This window comes from Zychaea mexicana (genome assembly GCF_025766255.1).
Source record: "Zychaea mexicana strain RSA 1403 chromosome Unknown BDB00scaffold_68, whole genome shotgun sequence".
NCBI lineage: Eukaryota > Fungi > Mucoromycota > Mucoromycetes > Mucorales > Lichtheimiaceae > Zychaea > Zychaea mexicana.
This window is the reverse complement of record NW_026516731.1, coordinates 109,969-126,030: the sequence shown is the minus strand read 5'-3', so window position 1 is coordinate 126,030 and position 16,062 is coordinate 109,969. Positions and strand designations below refer to the sequence as shown.

The 16,062-nt window shown below is 45.7% G+C and overlaps 8 protein-coding genes across 8 annotated transcripts; 4 read left to right on the top strand and 4 right to left on the bottom strand.

The window, feature by feature from the left end:
* Positions 1 to 157: 157 nt before the first annotated feature.
* On the bottom strand, positions 158 to 920 carry BDB00DRAFT_836755 (uncharacterized protein). The gene is made up of 2 exons (XM_053124506.1): positions 549 to 920; positions 158 to 469 (listed from the first exon to the last, which is right to left on the bottom strand). Exons 1-2 carry the CDS (start codon positions 893 to 895, stop codon positions 286 to 288), a joined length of 531 nt encoding a protein of 176 aa, XP_052976916.1. The 5' UTR covers positions 896 to 920; the 3' UTR covers positions 158 to 285.
* Positions 921 to 1,569: 649 nt separating this feature from the next.
* Positions 1,570 to 3,187, bottom strand: BDB00DRAFT_875112 (uncharacterized protein; the record flags this gene model as incomplete). Its single annotated transcript, XM_053127305.1, has 8 exons — positions 1,570 to 1,682; positions 1,771 to 1,833; positions 1,964 to 2,107; positions 2,253 to 2,270; positions 2,356 to 2,453; positions 2,535 to 2,673; positions 2,771 to 2,831; positions 2,912 to 3,187. 8 exons carry the CDS (start codon positions 3,185 to 3,187, stop codon positions 1,570 to 1,572), a joined length of 912 nt encoding a protein of 303 aa, XP_052976915.1.
* A 1,262-nt stretch (positions 3,188 to 4,449) lies between these two features.
* On the top strand, positions 4,450 to 6,136 carry BDB00DRAFT_875111 (Glucanosyltransferase-domain-containing protein; the record flags this gene model as incomplete). The annotated part of the gene is made up of 2 exons (XM_053127304.1): positions 4,450 to 4,580; positions 4,714 to 6,136. The coding sequence occupies 2 exons, from the start codon at positions 4,450 to 4,452 to the stop codon at positions 6,134 to 6,136; spliced, it is 1,554 nt and encodes a 517-aa protein (XP_052976914.1).
* A 955-nt stretch (positions 6,137 to 7,091) lies between these two features.
* BDB00DRAFT_768472 (kinase-like domain-containing protein) lies at positions 7,092 to 8,228 on the top strand (the record flags this gene model as incomplete). The annotated part of the gene is made up of 3 exons (XM_053119741.1): positions 7,092 to 7,244; positions 7,353 to 7,658; positions 7,818 to 8,228. Coding segments are annotated over 3 exons (870 nt in total), but the record flags the coding sequence as incomplete, so codon positions are not given.
* Positions 8,229 to 9,555: 1,327 nt separating this feature from the next.
* On the top strand, positions 9,556 to 10,885 carry BDB00DRAFT_836750 (uncharacterized protein). Its single transcript, XM_053124505.1, has one exon. It carries the CDS (start codon positions 9,751 to 9,753, stop codon positions 10,678 to 10,680), a length of 930 nt encoding a protein of 309 aa, XP_052976912.1. The 5' UTR covers positions 9,556 to 9,750; the 3' UTR covers positions 10,681 to 10,885.
* Positions 10,886 to 11,582: 697 nt separating this feature from the next.
* Positions 11,583 to 12,268, top strand: BDB00DRAFT_790161 (GRAM domain-containing protein; the record flags this gene model as incomplete). Its single annotated transcript, XM_053120934.1, has 2 exons — positions 11,583 to 11,762; positions 11,822 to 12,268. The coding sequence occupies 2 exons, from the start codon at positions 11,583 to 11,585 to the stop codon at positions 12,266 to 12,268; spliced, it is 627 nt and encodes a 208-aa protein (XP_052976911.1).
* A 55-nt stretch (positions 12,269 to 12,323) lies between these two features.
* On the bottom strand, positions 12,324 to 14,178 carry BDB00DRAFT_836748 (uncharacterized protein). The gene has a single exon (XM_053124504.1). The coding sequence runs from the start codon at positions 14,077 to 14,079 to the stop codon at positions 12,403 to 12,405; it is 1,677 nt and encodes a 558-aa protein (XP_052976910.1). The 5' UTR covers positions 14,080 to 14,178; the 3' UTR covers positions 12,324 to 12,402.
* Positions 14,179 to 15,269: 1,091 nt separating this feature from the next.
* Positions 15,270 to 15,794, bottom strand: BDB00DRAFT_790159 (uncharacterized protein; the record flags this gene model as incomplete). Its single annotated transcript, XM_053120933.1, has 1 exon — positions 15,270 to 15,794. The coding sequence occupies one exon, from the start codon at positions 15,792 to 15,794 to the stop codon at positions 15,270 to 15,272; it is 525 nt and encodes a 174-aa protein (XP_052976909.1).
* Between the last annotated feature and the right edge of the window lie 268 nt (positions 15,795 to 16,062).

Here is a 16,062-nt window from a genome sequence, read left to right as displayed (position 1 = left end):
CCCACACACTCAATTTTCTCTATTATATTATTACTGCTTGTTTTCCCTTCAACTTTTTTTTTACTACCGCACACACACATACACCTTCTTTTTTTCTAGAAAATCCAGAAAAGAAAATGTCCAAAATTCATGTATATATGCGAAAACAGAAGAAAATGCATGCTTGTTATTTGAATGCAACAAACGATGATGATGATGAATATGATACTACTCGCTGTTGAAAGTACTAGCAACGATAAAAATCAATCAATATCCATTGCCGAACCGTCTTGCACACCTTCACCCTCATCGTGACTTTCTGCTGCCGTTGAATGGCGAGAGTTTACCTGTAAACTCTTCATGAATCCATCTGTCAAACATAAAGAAAGTAAGAAAATTCATGCAAAAACAAACCTCCGCTTCTTCGGATACCGTGGCAGGTCGCCATGACAATGGACTGTACGTTACCAAATCGCGCGCTTCTGGGCAACTTTTTTTTTACCATAGAAACTCATATTAAGCAAAAAGGAAATGTAGGGCTGCCTAGAAAACACAAAAAGGACCTTTACCCTGACGATGGTCGTAGTAAAAACTCGGGTATTCTCAGCTTTGATTCACCAGGTCGTTGTTCAAACGGAAGCATCGTCCCATACACGTGCGTTTGTACCAAGTTTGTCTTTGTTTCGTCTTTCCTTGAGTCTATGGAAGGCATTGCTATAGACATTGGAGCGTCGCCCGATTGCTGTTGCTGTTGCTGCTGGTACTGATGTGAAAAGGGTGTTGAAGGTGGATTGCTGTTCAAAGACATGGCACCCATCTTTTCTGCGAATTGTTCAGAAATGTACTTTTTTCTTGCTTGGTCTGTTTCCAGTAAACCATATTCTGTAGGGGAATGGACTCGTTTGTAGGGATTCATAATCTATTTTGATAAAAGAGAGAAGTATACGAGGTAATTTAACCGAGCTCGATCTTGGCTGGTTTTTGAAATTCGCGTTGCCATGGCAACTTAACTTTATTGCTTATATGATACGCAGCCATCATAGGCGAGCTATGATAGGTTTTACAAAGCGCGTTTCATTGGGCAATGCCCTTCTTATTCAAGTATACGCCAAGCACAGTATGCGTCTCTTTTGATATGTGTATGACATTCTATGTTTTATATATCTTTTCCCATCACCAGAGCTTTGAATCTTCAGTTTAGCTACTATGTATCACTGACCGAAAGACGTATTTGTTTCAGCGCTTTTGTTGGTCTCTTGATATACAACCAAACTTAAAAGAATGAAAAAGAAGGCGGCTATCATACTCAGACGACTTGTATGGTCAAGAAAAACAATCATCAATGGCCACATCCTTGTGCTCCTGATTCTTGTGCGCCGCACACAAGAAAAATAGTCCAGTTCACAAATATGCAACAGTTTAAGAATCAGTGAAGCTCATGCACAAATATTACTGAGCCAGATATAATATTCTCTTAGCATCGACCAAAGTCGATGCCGTAGTATACAAATATGATAAAGGGACGAATTCTATTAGAATACATACACTGGTGATTGACTCTTATACATTGTCACTTGCTACTTGTTGGTTTTAAGCTTGTTCATATTTCTTCAATGCAGGTCCCAGCAAGGACTTGTAATATACCAGCGCATCTTTCTCATACTGCTCTGCTAGCTGATCATATGCGGGATTTGATTGCTCGGCTAATCATTGAATCATAACAATGTCTGTAAATCAAGAAGGCGATCACTATTCTCCTTATTCAATATAACAAGACGACGCTAGACTTACGAAAAGGTTGAATGGGTTCCTGAACACGTAAGATGTTCGGCGGTAGAGTCAATAAAGTTTCAGCTAAAAGTGAAGATATCATATTCATTTTAGTTAATAAAGTTTGCGCTAACGTAGTAGAAAAAAACTCCCTTCTAACGCCTCCAAAACTGCCTCTACTGCTTGCTTGATGGTGAGCGTAAAATGTACTTACTATTACGACTTTCATCTTCCATCAGAGACAGAACACCGCTCACGACTGTATCAATCTTGACAGTAGGTGATTGCTGGACGAATGCAGGGTATGGATCAACAACGACTTCTCCCTTCTTCGTGATTTTGTGTCTCATGTCAGTTTCTGTGCATAATTAAATATCGTATTTGTTAATGAGTGTCGATGCTTGAAGGAACCCGCTTCAGCTCTTAGCATTCTCCTAGTCTTTTTCCATTAATCTAGTTGAAGCACCCGTCATTATATATGATGATATACACTACAAACATACCAACCCAATGAGGACAGACTATGCAAGTAAAGGATAATTGTACGTATTGAGTGTTACAGTTTTATCCATCGTCGAAAAGAGTGAAGTAATTCTTTAAGCGTACCTGCATTCACCCGCACATTGCAGATATCCTTGAGCATGCCAAGACTACGTGTCCAGCCAACGACAGCATGCTTGGTAGCATTGTAAATCGATTGTGCACTATATTCGTTCCAGTTTTCTTAGTTTATCCCGACGCATGTGAGTAGAAACTAAGTACATGGACTATTTTCATGAGCTTACAAGGGTCCAAGGAAGCCAGCACAGCTTGCAGTGACTGTAATCACTCCTCCGCCTCGTTTAGCCATAGCAAGCATAGCCACACGCGTGCATTTAACTACACCGCTGATGTTAACTTCAGGCAACAGTTTCTCTGCCTCATCTATCGTCATCATTATCATTATACATGTTAGAAGAGATATATCATTTCAATTCTGTTAATCAACAGTAATAAGGAGTTAGGGCTACTATAACCATACCATCCAACGGCGAAAACATATAATCAGGCTTGTTTATAACGCCTGCATTGAGGAAAGCAATCTATGAACAGTGGATTGTTGTTTATATTTGTGGAGAGATAAGAAAGGAAAAGGAGACAGAGAAAGAGGAATAGGACTTACATCCACTCCACCAAACTCGGATTCAGCAAATTTGAATAAGGCAAGCACATCCTTGTAGACGGTGACATCCGTGTGGATATAAGCTGCGGCCTTGACACCAGCAGCACGTGTATTCAATTCGTTCACAGTTTCCTGGCCCACTTGATCCAAAACATCGCCAATTACAACCTTACAGCCACGCGAGACCAATGCTTCCGCGACAGCGCGGCCAATTCCGCGAGAGCCACCTGTTATGACGGCCACTTTGCCTGAAAAATAATTGTCGCTTACGGTCATTCTGATAATAGCTTCAATAAAACTTTTGTGTAACAGTTATTGCTGTTGTTGTCGTCGTATGTGATTAATCAACAATGATACTACAATGATAGTATGTTGATAGTGAAAAAGAAATGGAAATCAAACATTGAAGGAGAGCCCGAACACATTTTGTCTTTTATACTACAGCGGTAACTCATGTGGACAGCAGGTTTACTGTAGATTATTAAACAAGCTATATCCGCTGATGATATGTGTATGCTCGTGTGAAAACAACATTGTATGGGAAACAGTAGCTCCAAATTTTCACAATATATAATAATACATACTACATCTCGGATCTCTCGCTTAAGCCCGAAACGCGTCCTGCGACTTTTACTCTCGTAGAAAAAAAAAACTCCTAAAATTAAACTTTTTGATCTACCCGGTGGGTGTGTATGTAGCACGAATGAACGTGAATGGTCAAGAATTAAATAGCTGTCTTACTATGCGTCAATGTTTTCTGTATTGTAATTGTTTGTTCGCACACATACCTACATTATCAGAGACACATCATCTCGTTTGCTTGCTATAAAATGAAAAAAAGTCACGCTTTCATACAAACACTGCTATCGTAAAAAACTAAAATAGATGCATCTCGCTGCTGCATCCGTGCACATTCTTAATAGACGCACGTACCATGCCTCCCTTTGGTACCGTTCTTGACTTCTAAACACACATAGATTGCGAGTGATAATATGTAATTTCGTACTTCTCTACAGTGTTCAATCAGGGTATCTCCTCCTCACAGCCTTTATCAACATAATGCGAGCCCCTCTAAACCAAGCGATATACAATCCTTAGCCATAATTGGTAATATATAGAAGAGGCATCAGTACTACTAGTATTGGTAGTAGTAACTGTAAAAAGTCTTTTAGCAGATGCGAGCACTGCATATCGGATAGCTATATTTGTCGCATGCTACAAAGCTCGCGGCATTAATGCAGAAAAGAAAGAAAGCAAACAGAGAAAGAAGGGATGGAATGCAAGTCTCTGTATGAGGCAAATATGAAAAATATTTCCACTTCATCGTCCTCCCCCCCCCCAACCCTCTCACCCTTACGGCCCTGTGAAAGAGGAAGAATGAAGGGAGAAGCTTTCTCTCTTTCCTTCCAATCTTTCCTTCTTGGTCTTTAATTTTTGAACAAAATCGTTGAGACATAAAAAGAAACATCCTCTACAAAAAAGACAAGCCTTTCCTTTCGTTCAATCACGATTGCCTCTCTATTTTTCGTCCTTGGAACATGCAAATTGCCGCACTAGGAGTACTGCTGCTGCTGTATGTTGCCACCGTGGTACATGCACTCCACCCTATCGTAATCAAAGGCAACAAGCTCTTTGATTCTGTCACCAAGAATCAGTTCTTCATCAAAGGGTAAAGGATCGTCAATCCCAACGTCGAGATAGTTGGACACTTTTTCAGATGGCGAAGGATGGTGTTACACATACAACAAGTCTACATAATGCAATATTAATACTCACGCATGCATTGCGATTGAAATGTTTAGTGTGGCGTACCAGCCGAGAGACGGCCATGTAGTAAGGAAGGACAATTTCATTGCGGATCCTTTGGCCGACGCCTCTGCATGTGCTCGAGACGCATCACTTATGCAAAAGCTGGGGATGAACGTGGTCCGTGTGTACGAAGTTGACCCTTCGAAAGACCACGACCAGTGCATGAAATCCTTTGCAGATGCAGGCATCTACCTGTTGCTCGATATTGCCACGCCAAAGTTCTCCATCAACCGCAAGTCGCCAGAGTATGACACGCGCCTGTACGAAGCCTATCGTAAGACGGTCGATGCCTTTTCCAAGTACGACAACATGCTTGCCTTTATTGCTGGCAACGAAGTGACCAACGACAAGACAAACACCCAGGCGTCGGCTTACGTCAAGGCCGCCATTCGCGACATGAAGAAATACATAAAGAGCACCAAGAAGCGCTACATTCCCATAGGTTACGCCAGCAATGACGATGAGTTCATTCGCGATGCCATCAAGGATTACTTTGTGTGTGGCGAAGAAGACGAGCAGGCTGACTTTTTCGGTGTCAACATGTACGAGTGGTGTGGCGACTCGTCCTATGAGAAATCGGGCTACAAGGATCGCACCAAGGAATTCGAAAGCTACCACCGACCCGTGTTCTTGTCAGAATACGGCTGCAATCTGGTCACGCCACGCGAGTTCAGTGACGTAGAGGTGCTCTACGGCTCACAGATGACGGATGTGTGGTCGGGCGGCGTCGTGTACGAATGGACCCAGGAGAACAACAACTATGGCTTGGTCAAGATCGCGAATGGCAAGGCCGAGCTGATGCAGGACTACACCAACTTGCAAAAGGCGCTCGCCAAGGCCAGTCCCAAGGGCGTCAACATGGATGCATACAATGATCAGCGTCAGGCCCCCCAATGCCCGGAGCACACACAGAACTGGAAAGCAGCAACAACACTGCCACCAACGCCTTCAAGTGGTGCGTGCAGCTGCATGCGTGACACGTTGTCGTGCACAGCGTCCGACCAGGTCAGCAACACGGTGACTTCTGGGGGTGGTCATAGCAACAGCTCGGTTCTCGGCGATCAGATCGACGTGCTTTGTGGTATGGTGACTTGTGATGATATCAGCGGTGATGGCGAAAAGGGCCATTATGGCGCCTTCTCGTTCTGCTCTGGCACTGAAAAGCTGAGCTGGCTCTACAACTTGTACATGGAAAAGAACAAGGGCGGCCGGTGCGAATTCAATGGCAATGCCGAGGTCACTACACCCAAGCGCAAGGACGTTAAGACGTGTGCGGACATCCAGGCCAATGTGGACTCGACGAACGACGGCAGCTCGGGCGACAGCAAGAGTGCAGCAGTTTCGTGGTTGCAGCCATCCTCCTTCATTTCTTGGGGACTCCTAATGACGGGTGTAATGGTACTGACAGGCAGATAAGTAGTGTTATAGAAAGACTGGGGCGTGTATGTGCGCCCTAAACCCTAGCACAACAACATCCTGTTCATTATTATTGTTATTATCAAGCTTACATATCATCAGCACAATCATTATCAGTATCCACTTAATCCCTTACATTTGGCACCTCCTTGCATATCATCTCACCTGTCTTTCCCTTTTGTTTGTCACCATCGGGACAGCACATTCATATCAAGCAATATTCCATCCAATAAAGCTACATCGATGAACTTATGTAATAAATCACCATGCCCTGCATGTAGTAAGAAGCGAGAGAATGGGGGGGGGGGAGGTGGAGGGGGAGGGGAGGGAGAGGGAAGGAGTTGTATATGTGGATGAATAGTTAGTTTATGCACACGTTCCAACAAAGATGGTCTGATATGTACAAATGCTGCAGGTGCTGCTATAGCAACAGAGCACAAAGAATGAAGAGTCTATCTCTAGGTAAGGCAATATTCTCGTTGTCAAGTGCGCTTGACACAGATTTCAATATAACAGGTGCGTAGTTGCCAGGTTACTTTGCTTTAGTTTGCTACAATACTACATACAGCCTTCCTCTTTTCTATTATAATTACTCACTACTAAGTATTCTTATTGTTATTATTCTTTTTCGATCCCTCTTTTTCTTCTTCTTCTTCATTTCTCTCCTTCCTCTTCTGTCTTCTTTCCCGCCCATTGACACCTACTATTTTTTTTGTCGACGTCTGGGGATTATTTGATCCCTTCACGCCCGTCTTGGACCTTCCTTTCTCTCTTTTCTCTCTCTCTCTCCTTCTCTGTCCTTTCTTTATCTTCTTGCCCTTCTACTTTTTGTATCCATCGCGCTTTCTTATATTCCAAAGGCCATATTACCAAAACTCGTGCTCTTTTCCTCTTTCGTCTCAAAAAAACAGAAAAAGAAGAGCCCTAGGCCATCATGGTCGAGGATGTCAAACCAATGGAGCCATTCACGCTATATCGCCGTCAACCACAAGGCCGTCGATCGAACACGCGACACATCAAAATGGGTCCCTATTTGCTCTTGCAAACACTGGGTGAAGGCGAGTTTGGAAAAGTCAAGCTCGGTATCCATACGGAAACCGGTCAAGAGGTAATAAAGTTACTTTCTTTCTTCCTTTTTTTTTTTGCTTTTTAAAATCAGCTCATGGGTTAACATGTATGCTTGGCTGGGTTATTGGGGGGCTACGTACATGCATAGTTTGCGATCAAATTGATTCGAAAGGAAACGGTTGGATATTCTGCATCACGCCTCAACAAGGTGGAACGCGAAATTCACGCACTGCGGACACTCAAACACCCGTACATCGTCAAGCTGTTCAATGTGATCGAAACAGAGAAATACATCGCCATCATCCTGGAGTATGCATCAGGCGGTGAGCTGTTTGAGTACATTCTAGCACATCGGTGCCTCAAGGAGAAGGATGCTCGGCGCCTCTTTGCTCAGTTGATCAGTAGCGTCCAATATATGCACCGCAGAAAGATAGTTCATCGCGATCTGAAGCTGGTAAAGATCCTTGCATATGTGTCGCTCTCTTGCACCCACGCCTCCTCACTTGCTCTTTTCCCTTCATTCCTTGCGCACATCCGTCCCATTTACAGTAGCATGCTTGTATATCACCATCGAAAGGGCTACTAATTCCTGCCGTGTATCGTACTTGCTTAGGAGAACCTGTTGTTGGATAGGAATCGGAATATCGTCGTTACAGATTTCGGGTTTGCAAACAATAAGCAAGACGATCTGATGGCCACATCATGCGGGTCGCCCTGTTATGCAGCCCCCGAACTGGTTGTGAACGAGGGCCAGTATGCGGGCTCGGCTGTCGACATTTGGTCCTGTGGGGTGATTCTTTACGCTATGCTCTGCGGCTACTTGCCCTTTGACGATGATCCATGCAATCCAGATGGCAACAACATCAACCAGCTCTACCGATACATTCTGTCAACCCCACCCTCGTTCCCCAAACATGTCAGTAAGGATGCCCAGGACCTGTTGCGCCAAATCCTTGTTGCCGACCCTCAGAAACGCTACACGCTTGACGATATCCAGCACCATCCTTGGCTGAAGCCCCACAGCTCCTTGTTTGACAAATCGGATGATGTCCTTGAGGCCGAAGCAGCTATCATGGCCGAACACTCGTTCATGCCCAATTATCGCAAAGTCGTGTGGTCGAACAATAACAGCAACGATATCGATGGTAGTAACAAGGAAGCGATACCGTCGAACGACGACGACGGCTTTGACATAGAACAAGGAAAGTTTACGTCAACGCAAAGAGAGGATGTGCCCTTCAACGTTGTGCAACAACCGCGTCCAGTTACAGTGCACGGCGCGATGCGTCGATTCAACCTGAACCGTGGCCATCACACCATTAGCGACCGATCGCGAAAAGCACGCACGGCCATTGAGGAAAAGGGACAGACGGTGCATCTAAAGTCTTCGCCCCCACCTCGTCGCGAGCGTTTGTTGAGTTTCTTTACTGGCAAGTCGGACGCCAATCAGCAACAACACCAACAAGAGCAACTCCAACAACAGCAGCAACAGGAGGCTTCTGCAGCAACAGACGAAAATCTCCCTGTGTCTAAGCTTAAATCGAAATTCATTGCCAGCCTGCTTGTGCGGCGTAAAGACGAGGCTGCTCTTGGCCAAGAGGCTTTGGATGGCAGTCCAGTCAAAAATTGTAGCAGTATCAGCAGTATCAGTGCAACAATGGGCACCCAGCAACAGTATCATGACCAACAGCAGCAAGAACCATCGTCATCACAGCAGCGACGGAAGCAGCAGGTGGAACCGGGCAGTCCGCAAATCGAAGATGAAGCTGTCGTTCTCCACCGTCAGGAATCGCTGCATGCGCTTACACGTGCAAGAACGCGCGGACAGCGCCAACGATACCATAGCACTATAGGCGGACAAAGTGGCAGACGTGCCATTGCTGCAGTCCGTAACAGCATTTACCGGAAAAATACAACTACAGCAGCCCATAGTAAACCTACAGCCCCTGACGGTAACGACAACAATTTGGTAAGGCCGAGTAAGCGGCACTCATTGGATGCTGCAGCGTTGATTGCAAGTCGATCAGCAGCGCCTGAAAGCAGCGCAAGGGACCCACGTCAACCACAGCTGCAACTGCCACAGAAACAGCAGCAGCAGCAGTCTCAAGAACCAGCCGCTACAGAACTAATGCCACAGCGGCAAAAAAGCGTAAGCCGAAAAATGATGGCATGGATAAGGCGGAAATCGCAAGGTACGGCAGTGTTTATTTGTCAATTAAGAGAAATGAAATGTATTATTTTTTTAAGTTTTGCTCACAGTAGCGTACTATGCAGGTCATAAGCAACAACAACAACAACAACAGCAGCCGTTGTTCTCGACTTCAATAGAACAGCAACAACAACAGCTGGACCAACCGCAGCAGCATCAGCATCAGCAGCAGCAGCAGCAGCAGCAGCAGCAGCAGCCATCACCTCCAGCATCGGATGGTCAACAGCACCAAGAAGTTGTAGCAGCAGCAGCACCAAAAGCCAGTGCAACGTCAATCACAACGCCACCACCAGTCTGTCCACCACAAGCTTCATTCCAACACACTTCACACCACACCATGCCTGGTTTAAATTCGACTGCAGGCGGTGAGGAGGGTCGTGAGCGTAGCGATGATATGCTCCATATACGGGTCCACCATGGCGCAGTAGATCGTGCAGCGCTAACATCTCGTGCACCGGTTGAAATTATCAGCGAAGTGCGTCTAATTCTCCACGCATTGGGTATCGATTGTAAGCCAGACGGTGAATACAAGTTGAAATGTTCACGTCGTGCAGCCAAAACATTCAACAACAACAAGGACAAGGCCAATTCCATTGATAACGATGTCACTACAGCGACACGGCCACTGCAATCTCAGCAGAAGGACGATCAGGAAGAAGAAGAAGAACAGCAGCCCAATGACAACAACGACACCGACTCCAAATCTCAAACCACCTCCTTATTCCCCAACCCTGGCCGTTTATCTGCCACATCCTCTTTTGACGCAACAGCAGATCATGAAGAAAAAAGAAGATCCGCATCCTTGCTATCCATCTCGACCGATACAGGCATGAGCGGCTCCCGTCGATCCTCCTCCCAGTTCCATAGCTACCAGCAACAGCATCCCATCTACGGCGATCCATCGATCGATTCAGGCGAAGAGATCCGCTTCATGGTCGAGATCTGCCGGTTCTGTAACCTGCCTGGCTTGTTCATTGCCGATGTACGTCGGCTGCGTGGCAATGTCTGGGCGTACAAGTTCCTGTATCACAAGCTGATTGATCTCTTGGGCCTTGACAAAGGTGGCTACTATAATACCCGCGCTCACAATGCCGTTGACACGGTTGTGCACAAGTCTCCATTCTTCCGTCAGCCAGCACCACAAGCATCGACAACAACGCCAATAGCAGCAACAGCAACACTCCAGTCACCAGCACACCAGCATCAGCAACACCAGGAAAATTCCATCATTAGAGACAGTGCCATAGGCTCCTGCACTTCCCCATAAAACCTTGTTCCATCTTCCATATTATATCTGCATACTATGTGATTAATGTATCCCCTCTTGCCTTCCTCCATCTTGTCTGTCTCTATCTCCGTAATCTTGTTTCCACACCTGCCCCCTTATCTTCCTATTCTTCTTTCAATTCAGTGCGTAGCTATAATAAAGTACAATAAAATGCTCCATCACCACAAGCAGCAGCAACAGTAGCAACAAACGACAGTAGCAAGAGCGAGCGAGAGGAACCCCCCCCCCTCCCCTGTTTCTCGAGTGTTTGTGTTTGAGCAGCCTTTTCATGCAAATCACGTTGCATGGCTGCCTGGTGCAGAAAACAATTTCTTTCTTTCTTTCTTTCTTTTTCACCCCTGACAGATACTGTAACTCTTTTTCCTCTATTTCAGTGCCAATATCAACAGAATTTCTCTGACGTCAATGTTATAATTCGCAGATGTAAACTGTATCACCCATTTTGCAAGCACATACGTCCGGTGTATTTTAGAGATATGACGCAAGATAAAAAATTTTGCTTCGCACACAACATCACTCTACCGTCATCATCCATCGTGCTCACGATGTATTTTCATATTGTATAGTGAGCGAATCGTCCTTCTCTCTTCAATCCATCTTGCACAACTTATCATCCATGACTGTTTATCTGTCACTCACTGGGTACCACTTTCTTTTTTCTTCTGCAGTTTCTCCACTATTACATAACGTACTCGAAATTATGAAAAAAGGCTGTTTACTGCCCGTTTCTAACGTTTGATCACAATGCATCACAATAAGCACAATAGTTATACAACGGTATCTCGCTCGGCTTCTACCATTGTCTTTTTTTCTGTTTTCCAGGGCCCCCATTCCCATCCAAGCATCTACTTTTCTTCTCAATAATCTGTGACAAAACGACCATGACAATTCGACGACGTCGTCGTTACTTTCATTCACTATTCCGATCGGTTCCTGTCGACGAAGAAGTACTCGAAATATACCGCTGTGCGCTCCACAAGGACATTCTTATCCAGGGCCATCTCTATGTTTCGGAACACCATGCCTGCTTCAAGGCAAACATCTTTGGATGGGTCACTACGGTATGTGCCCTTTTTTTTGTCAGTTTCTAGATAATTTAACTAACAAGCAACTAGAGCAGATTATTCTACCCTTTGCAGATATAGCAGCTATTGAGAAACGAAAGACCGCGAAATGGATTCCAAATGCCATTGAAATCCGTCAGCGAAGCAATCAAAAACAACACGTGTTTGCATCGTTTATGTCTCGCGACCAAGCCTATCAATTAATGACGGAATTGTGGTGGAAGCACAACGACGATAGCCGACAAAGGCAGCAGAAGCAACAGCACGATGTCCATGGCTGTAATAAAGAACTGTCAAGACAGGAACGACTCCACTTGCCAGCATCCAACGACAAAACAGTACAGCAGCGGCAGCAGACTGCCGGAGAAAGAAGGAATATGCAGCAGCAACAGCAAGACTGCTATGGATGGATACTGCTGATCCTGGTAATTGTGTTGCTTTTAAGCAACCTATCCATCGCCTACCAGGTCAACAACATATGTTATCACCTGATGCAATTCTAGACAAGACCACACATATCTCGTCCAACAACATGTTAATAACAATAAACAAAATGTACAAAACTTTATTTTTTCTTTCTAAATATAACAAGTGGCTATGTATATATAAAATGGAGGTTTCAACAAACGGAATTATTCTATGGTACATGGGATTGTTGATGTTGTTCTTGCATGAAATCCAAAGATGATAGCATTGGCAACGATGCGCTCGACCAGTGATCGAGAAGGGGTGTCTGCTGTTGTAGACGAGGACTGCCGATATTGTTATAAATCGTTTCCACAATGGTACGGACAGGATGACGATGCTGGATAGGCGAATTCTCCATGATAGCCGCTATACGTTCCATACGTGCCTTCATACCGGGAGTATCTTCATCACCCTCTTCAATCAACTGGGTATACAGCCGGGTAGTCACCATGACGGGTTCCAGAGCGAAATGGCACCAAGCCTCTTTTGGTAAAGATGTGCTCCAGCACTCGACAAGCTCGACAATCTTGTCTGCCGAAGAACGACTGACCTGGCGTGCAAGCACGTTCATGGCTGCCGCAGGCGATGCGGTGGACAGGAACAGACTGTAGAGCTGCATCATGGTGTAGTGGTGTTCGATGTTCAGCTTGAGACAACCGAGATCGCGCATCCAAGTAGCCTGGTTAATCTGTTTCCAATTCGGGTTATGCGGGTCATATCGGAAATGAGGTTCCAGCGCGTCATACCAGTCCTTGACCTGTTTGTCTAGCTCCGTAATCATCTGGAGCGAGATGGGCTGCTTTTCCTTGGCCGCTGTCGTCAGGGCCATCAGGCGTCGATAGATGCGGATGACACGGAACCGCTGGCTCATGAACTCTACTCGCCAGCGAATAGGGCCGATTTCATGGTTGAGCGACGCAGGGAATCCCAAAGACGCGTGGCCGTCGTCCGGGAGTGACAGCGGCTTGCCAACATTGAGCGTGCACAGAGTCTCTAAAAAGTACGCCAGCCAAAAGAACCGCCGATTCCGCTCCTTTTCAATAGGCGTCGTTGTACTTGCATCCTGGTGCATTTTGAGATCCAGACACATCCGAATCGCCAAGCCCAAGTACATGTACGCTTCAGACTCGGCCTGTTTCCGCTGTGTGCCCGTCTTGCCAATCACATAGTTGTGCATCACCAGCAGCGCGTGCACCGTGTCAATGTTGCTTGTTGTAAACCGCTCTTTCAATAGGTCTTTGGCCTTGTTGAAGAACGGCTCGCCTACTAAATTGGGGTCCTGCCCGGGAAATAGGCCGTGGTAGATGGCGCCATGGCGTGCAGACCAAGCAAAGATTATGTTGGTTACCAGTGGGTCCAGATCGCCGCGGAAATAGCGATGGGATAACGTGTTATCGTGCCAGGGCTCGTTGAGACAGATAAAGCACTCCTGGTACACGCCAATCAGTCGATCAAGGGTCAGCTTAGGCACATTATGTTGCGTGCCATCCTCGTAATTCAACAACAAAGGATGGTGGTTGGAAAGCGTATCGTGGTGGTGGTGGTGTTGATCGTGCTGATGCGAGTGAAGGTCGTGCTGATGAGAAGAGGGAGAAGAATGACGATGGTGGTGGTGGTGACGATGATGATGATGAGAGTGGATATGAATATGCTGGTTGTTGTTGCTGTCAGGATAGTGGTCGTCGTTATTATCCAAATGGGATTCCCAGGTGCTGTAAAGCGGGAAAGTTTTGTATTCCGACTTCCACAGTTTCGCCTCGACGACAATGAATTCGTCACACAAGGAAGAAGACGGCGTTGATGGGATACCAGAGTTTGCGCTGAACATGTGGTACAAGTCATGCATGGAGATGATGTTGGTGTCGATACGAAGGCCTTGAGGTGTGAGCGAGAGTGCCCATCGCTGCTGCTGCTGGTGGTGCCCGTTGCTGGTGGTGGTGGTGGTGATGCTATTGCTGCTACCCCGCAATTCTGCTTGTCTTTCCTTGTCCCGCATCGAATTCAGATCCGATTCAAGGGATCGGACCTTTCTCTGGAGCAAGTCCACCGCCTCATTGACCTGGATAAGATTGAACAAGTCTAATTGAGTGGACGACCCCGCATAGGAACATGTCGCTAATTCCCGGAGCTGTAAGTAAAACTTTCTGGATTTCTTGTCCATCCGCACCCCGTCCCACCCAACCAAAATACAAAGATGAAGGGAGAGACCCCACCACCACAATAACCGACCAGGTACTCACCCCATCCAGTCTGAAGAAATACTACTAACCATTCGCTTGTTGACACCGTACGCAAGTGGGATGTGCAAAGTCGCATTTTACTAAAGAAGGCAAAAGTTTAATTTGTCTTCCACACACACACCGTTCTATCACAAATTAAGCTGGGAAGTAACAAATACTAATAATACCTTTCTTTGTTCTGAATGTTTAAAAGTGTATGTCTCCCGTTTAGTAAATAAAGAAGAAAAAGAAGAGCAAGAATGTGCAATGGCGCAAAGCCGTGTTATTTTACCTGCATCGCTCACAGGCGAGGGTCATGCGGATCTTTTTCGACACTGGAGCATTGGATTTAGGAGGCATTACTGCGCGTCTTTATATACAATCAAAGGGCTTTCGAGACCAATGGACAATTGTCAACCTCTGAGGAGTCAAGGACAAAACAGAAAGTGAAGGTATGTGTGTGCGTGCAAGGAAGAAGGAAAATGGAGTAATGGATAAAAGATATTCTGATTAGAGTTTTGCCCCGCACTTTCCTTAACGGAAAGGCTTGATATGGTGACCCAACAAGCACCAGTGTGTGGTTTGACAGCTTTTGATAAGTATTCTTTCAAAGAACCCCGCCCCTCTCCGCCTTCCGCTGTCGTTCGGTGTGTATGAATGCAGGCGCTGCACCCTGACAATTTCTTTTATATACAAGCATTCTTCTTTCTTTTTTTATATATTTATGTACATACAACTGGAAGAGAAGTGAGGGAAGAACGGCGGAGGAGGGGGAAGAAAGGGAATAGCAGTGGCAAAGCACACGGAAATATAGGGTTTAGGGAATATTTAGTCGAGTTAGGCAGGCCACGACACCAGCGTGGAAGTATATTTTCATTGGTTCTCGAAAGTCATCGTCGTCGTCGCTGTATTGTGAATGTTGCCGACGCGATCGTGGGGGCAGCTGTGGGGGCGGTGGTGGAGGTGGTGGAGGCGGTGGCGCTCCTCCTCTTGAAGGTGCCGGTGGAGGCGATGGTGGTATTTGCTCTTCCTTCTCAAGTTCGTCCAGGCATGTGTCAAGCCATTGTTGTTCAAGTTGATCATCGTCTGGATCATCGTCATCGTCGTCAATGTCCATTAACTCTGGTTGTTGTTGTTGTTGTTGTTGTTGGTCATTTCTGTAGTCGTCGTAGTAGTCCTTATTGTTGTCGTTATCGGCATGCCGCAGCATGTTGGTGATCAGAACATACTTGTGAATGGACTTGTCTTTTGTGGACTGGTGGTAGTATTGCGAGAGCTTGTATTGCGAAAGGTGGTGGATGTATGCTGTGGGTATTGAATACGCGTCGTTCTTGTTTGTCATTGTTGTATTGTAAAGAAGAGGAAAAGCGAAAGGAAAAAAGAAGAGAAAAGAAGCGTGGTTTAAGGAGTTGATGGTTGTTATGCTATGTTTATATAGCTTTTGTCTTTTTTCCTTCTCTGTCCACTCAACGCCCCTTATTTCTTATCAGCAGTGATGAAAAATAAATGCTGCGGACAGCAACAAGGGAAGAGACGACGTGGCGCGCCACCAGCCATAGTCGTGTTGCCATGACAACCTAGAAGCAGTAGCGGTTTAGTCTAGTCTGTAG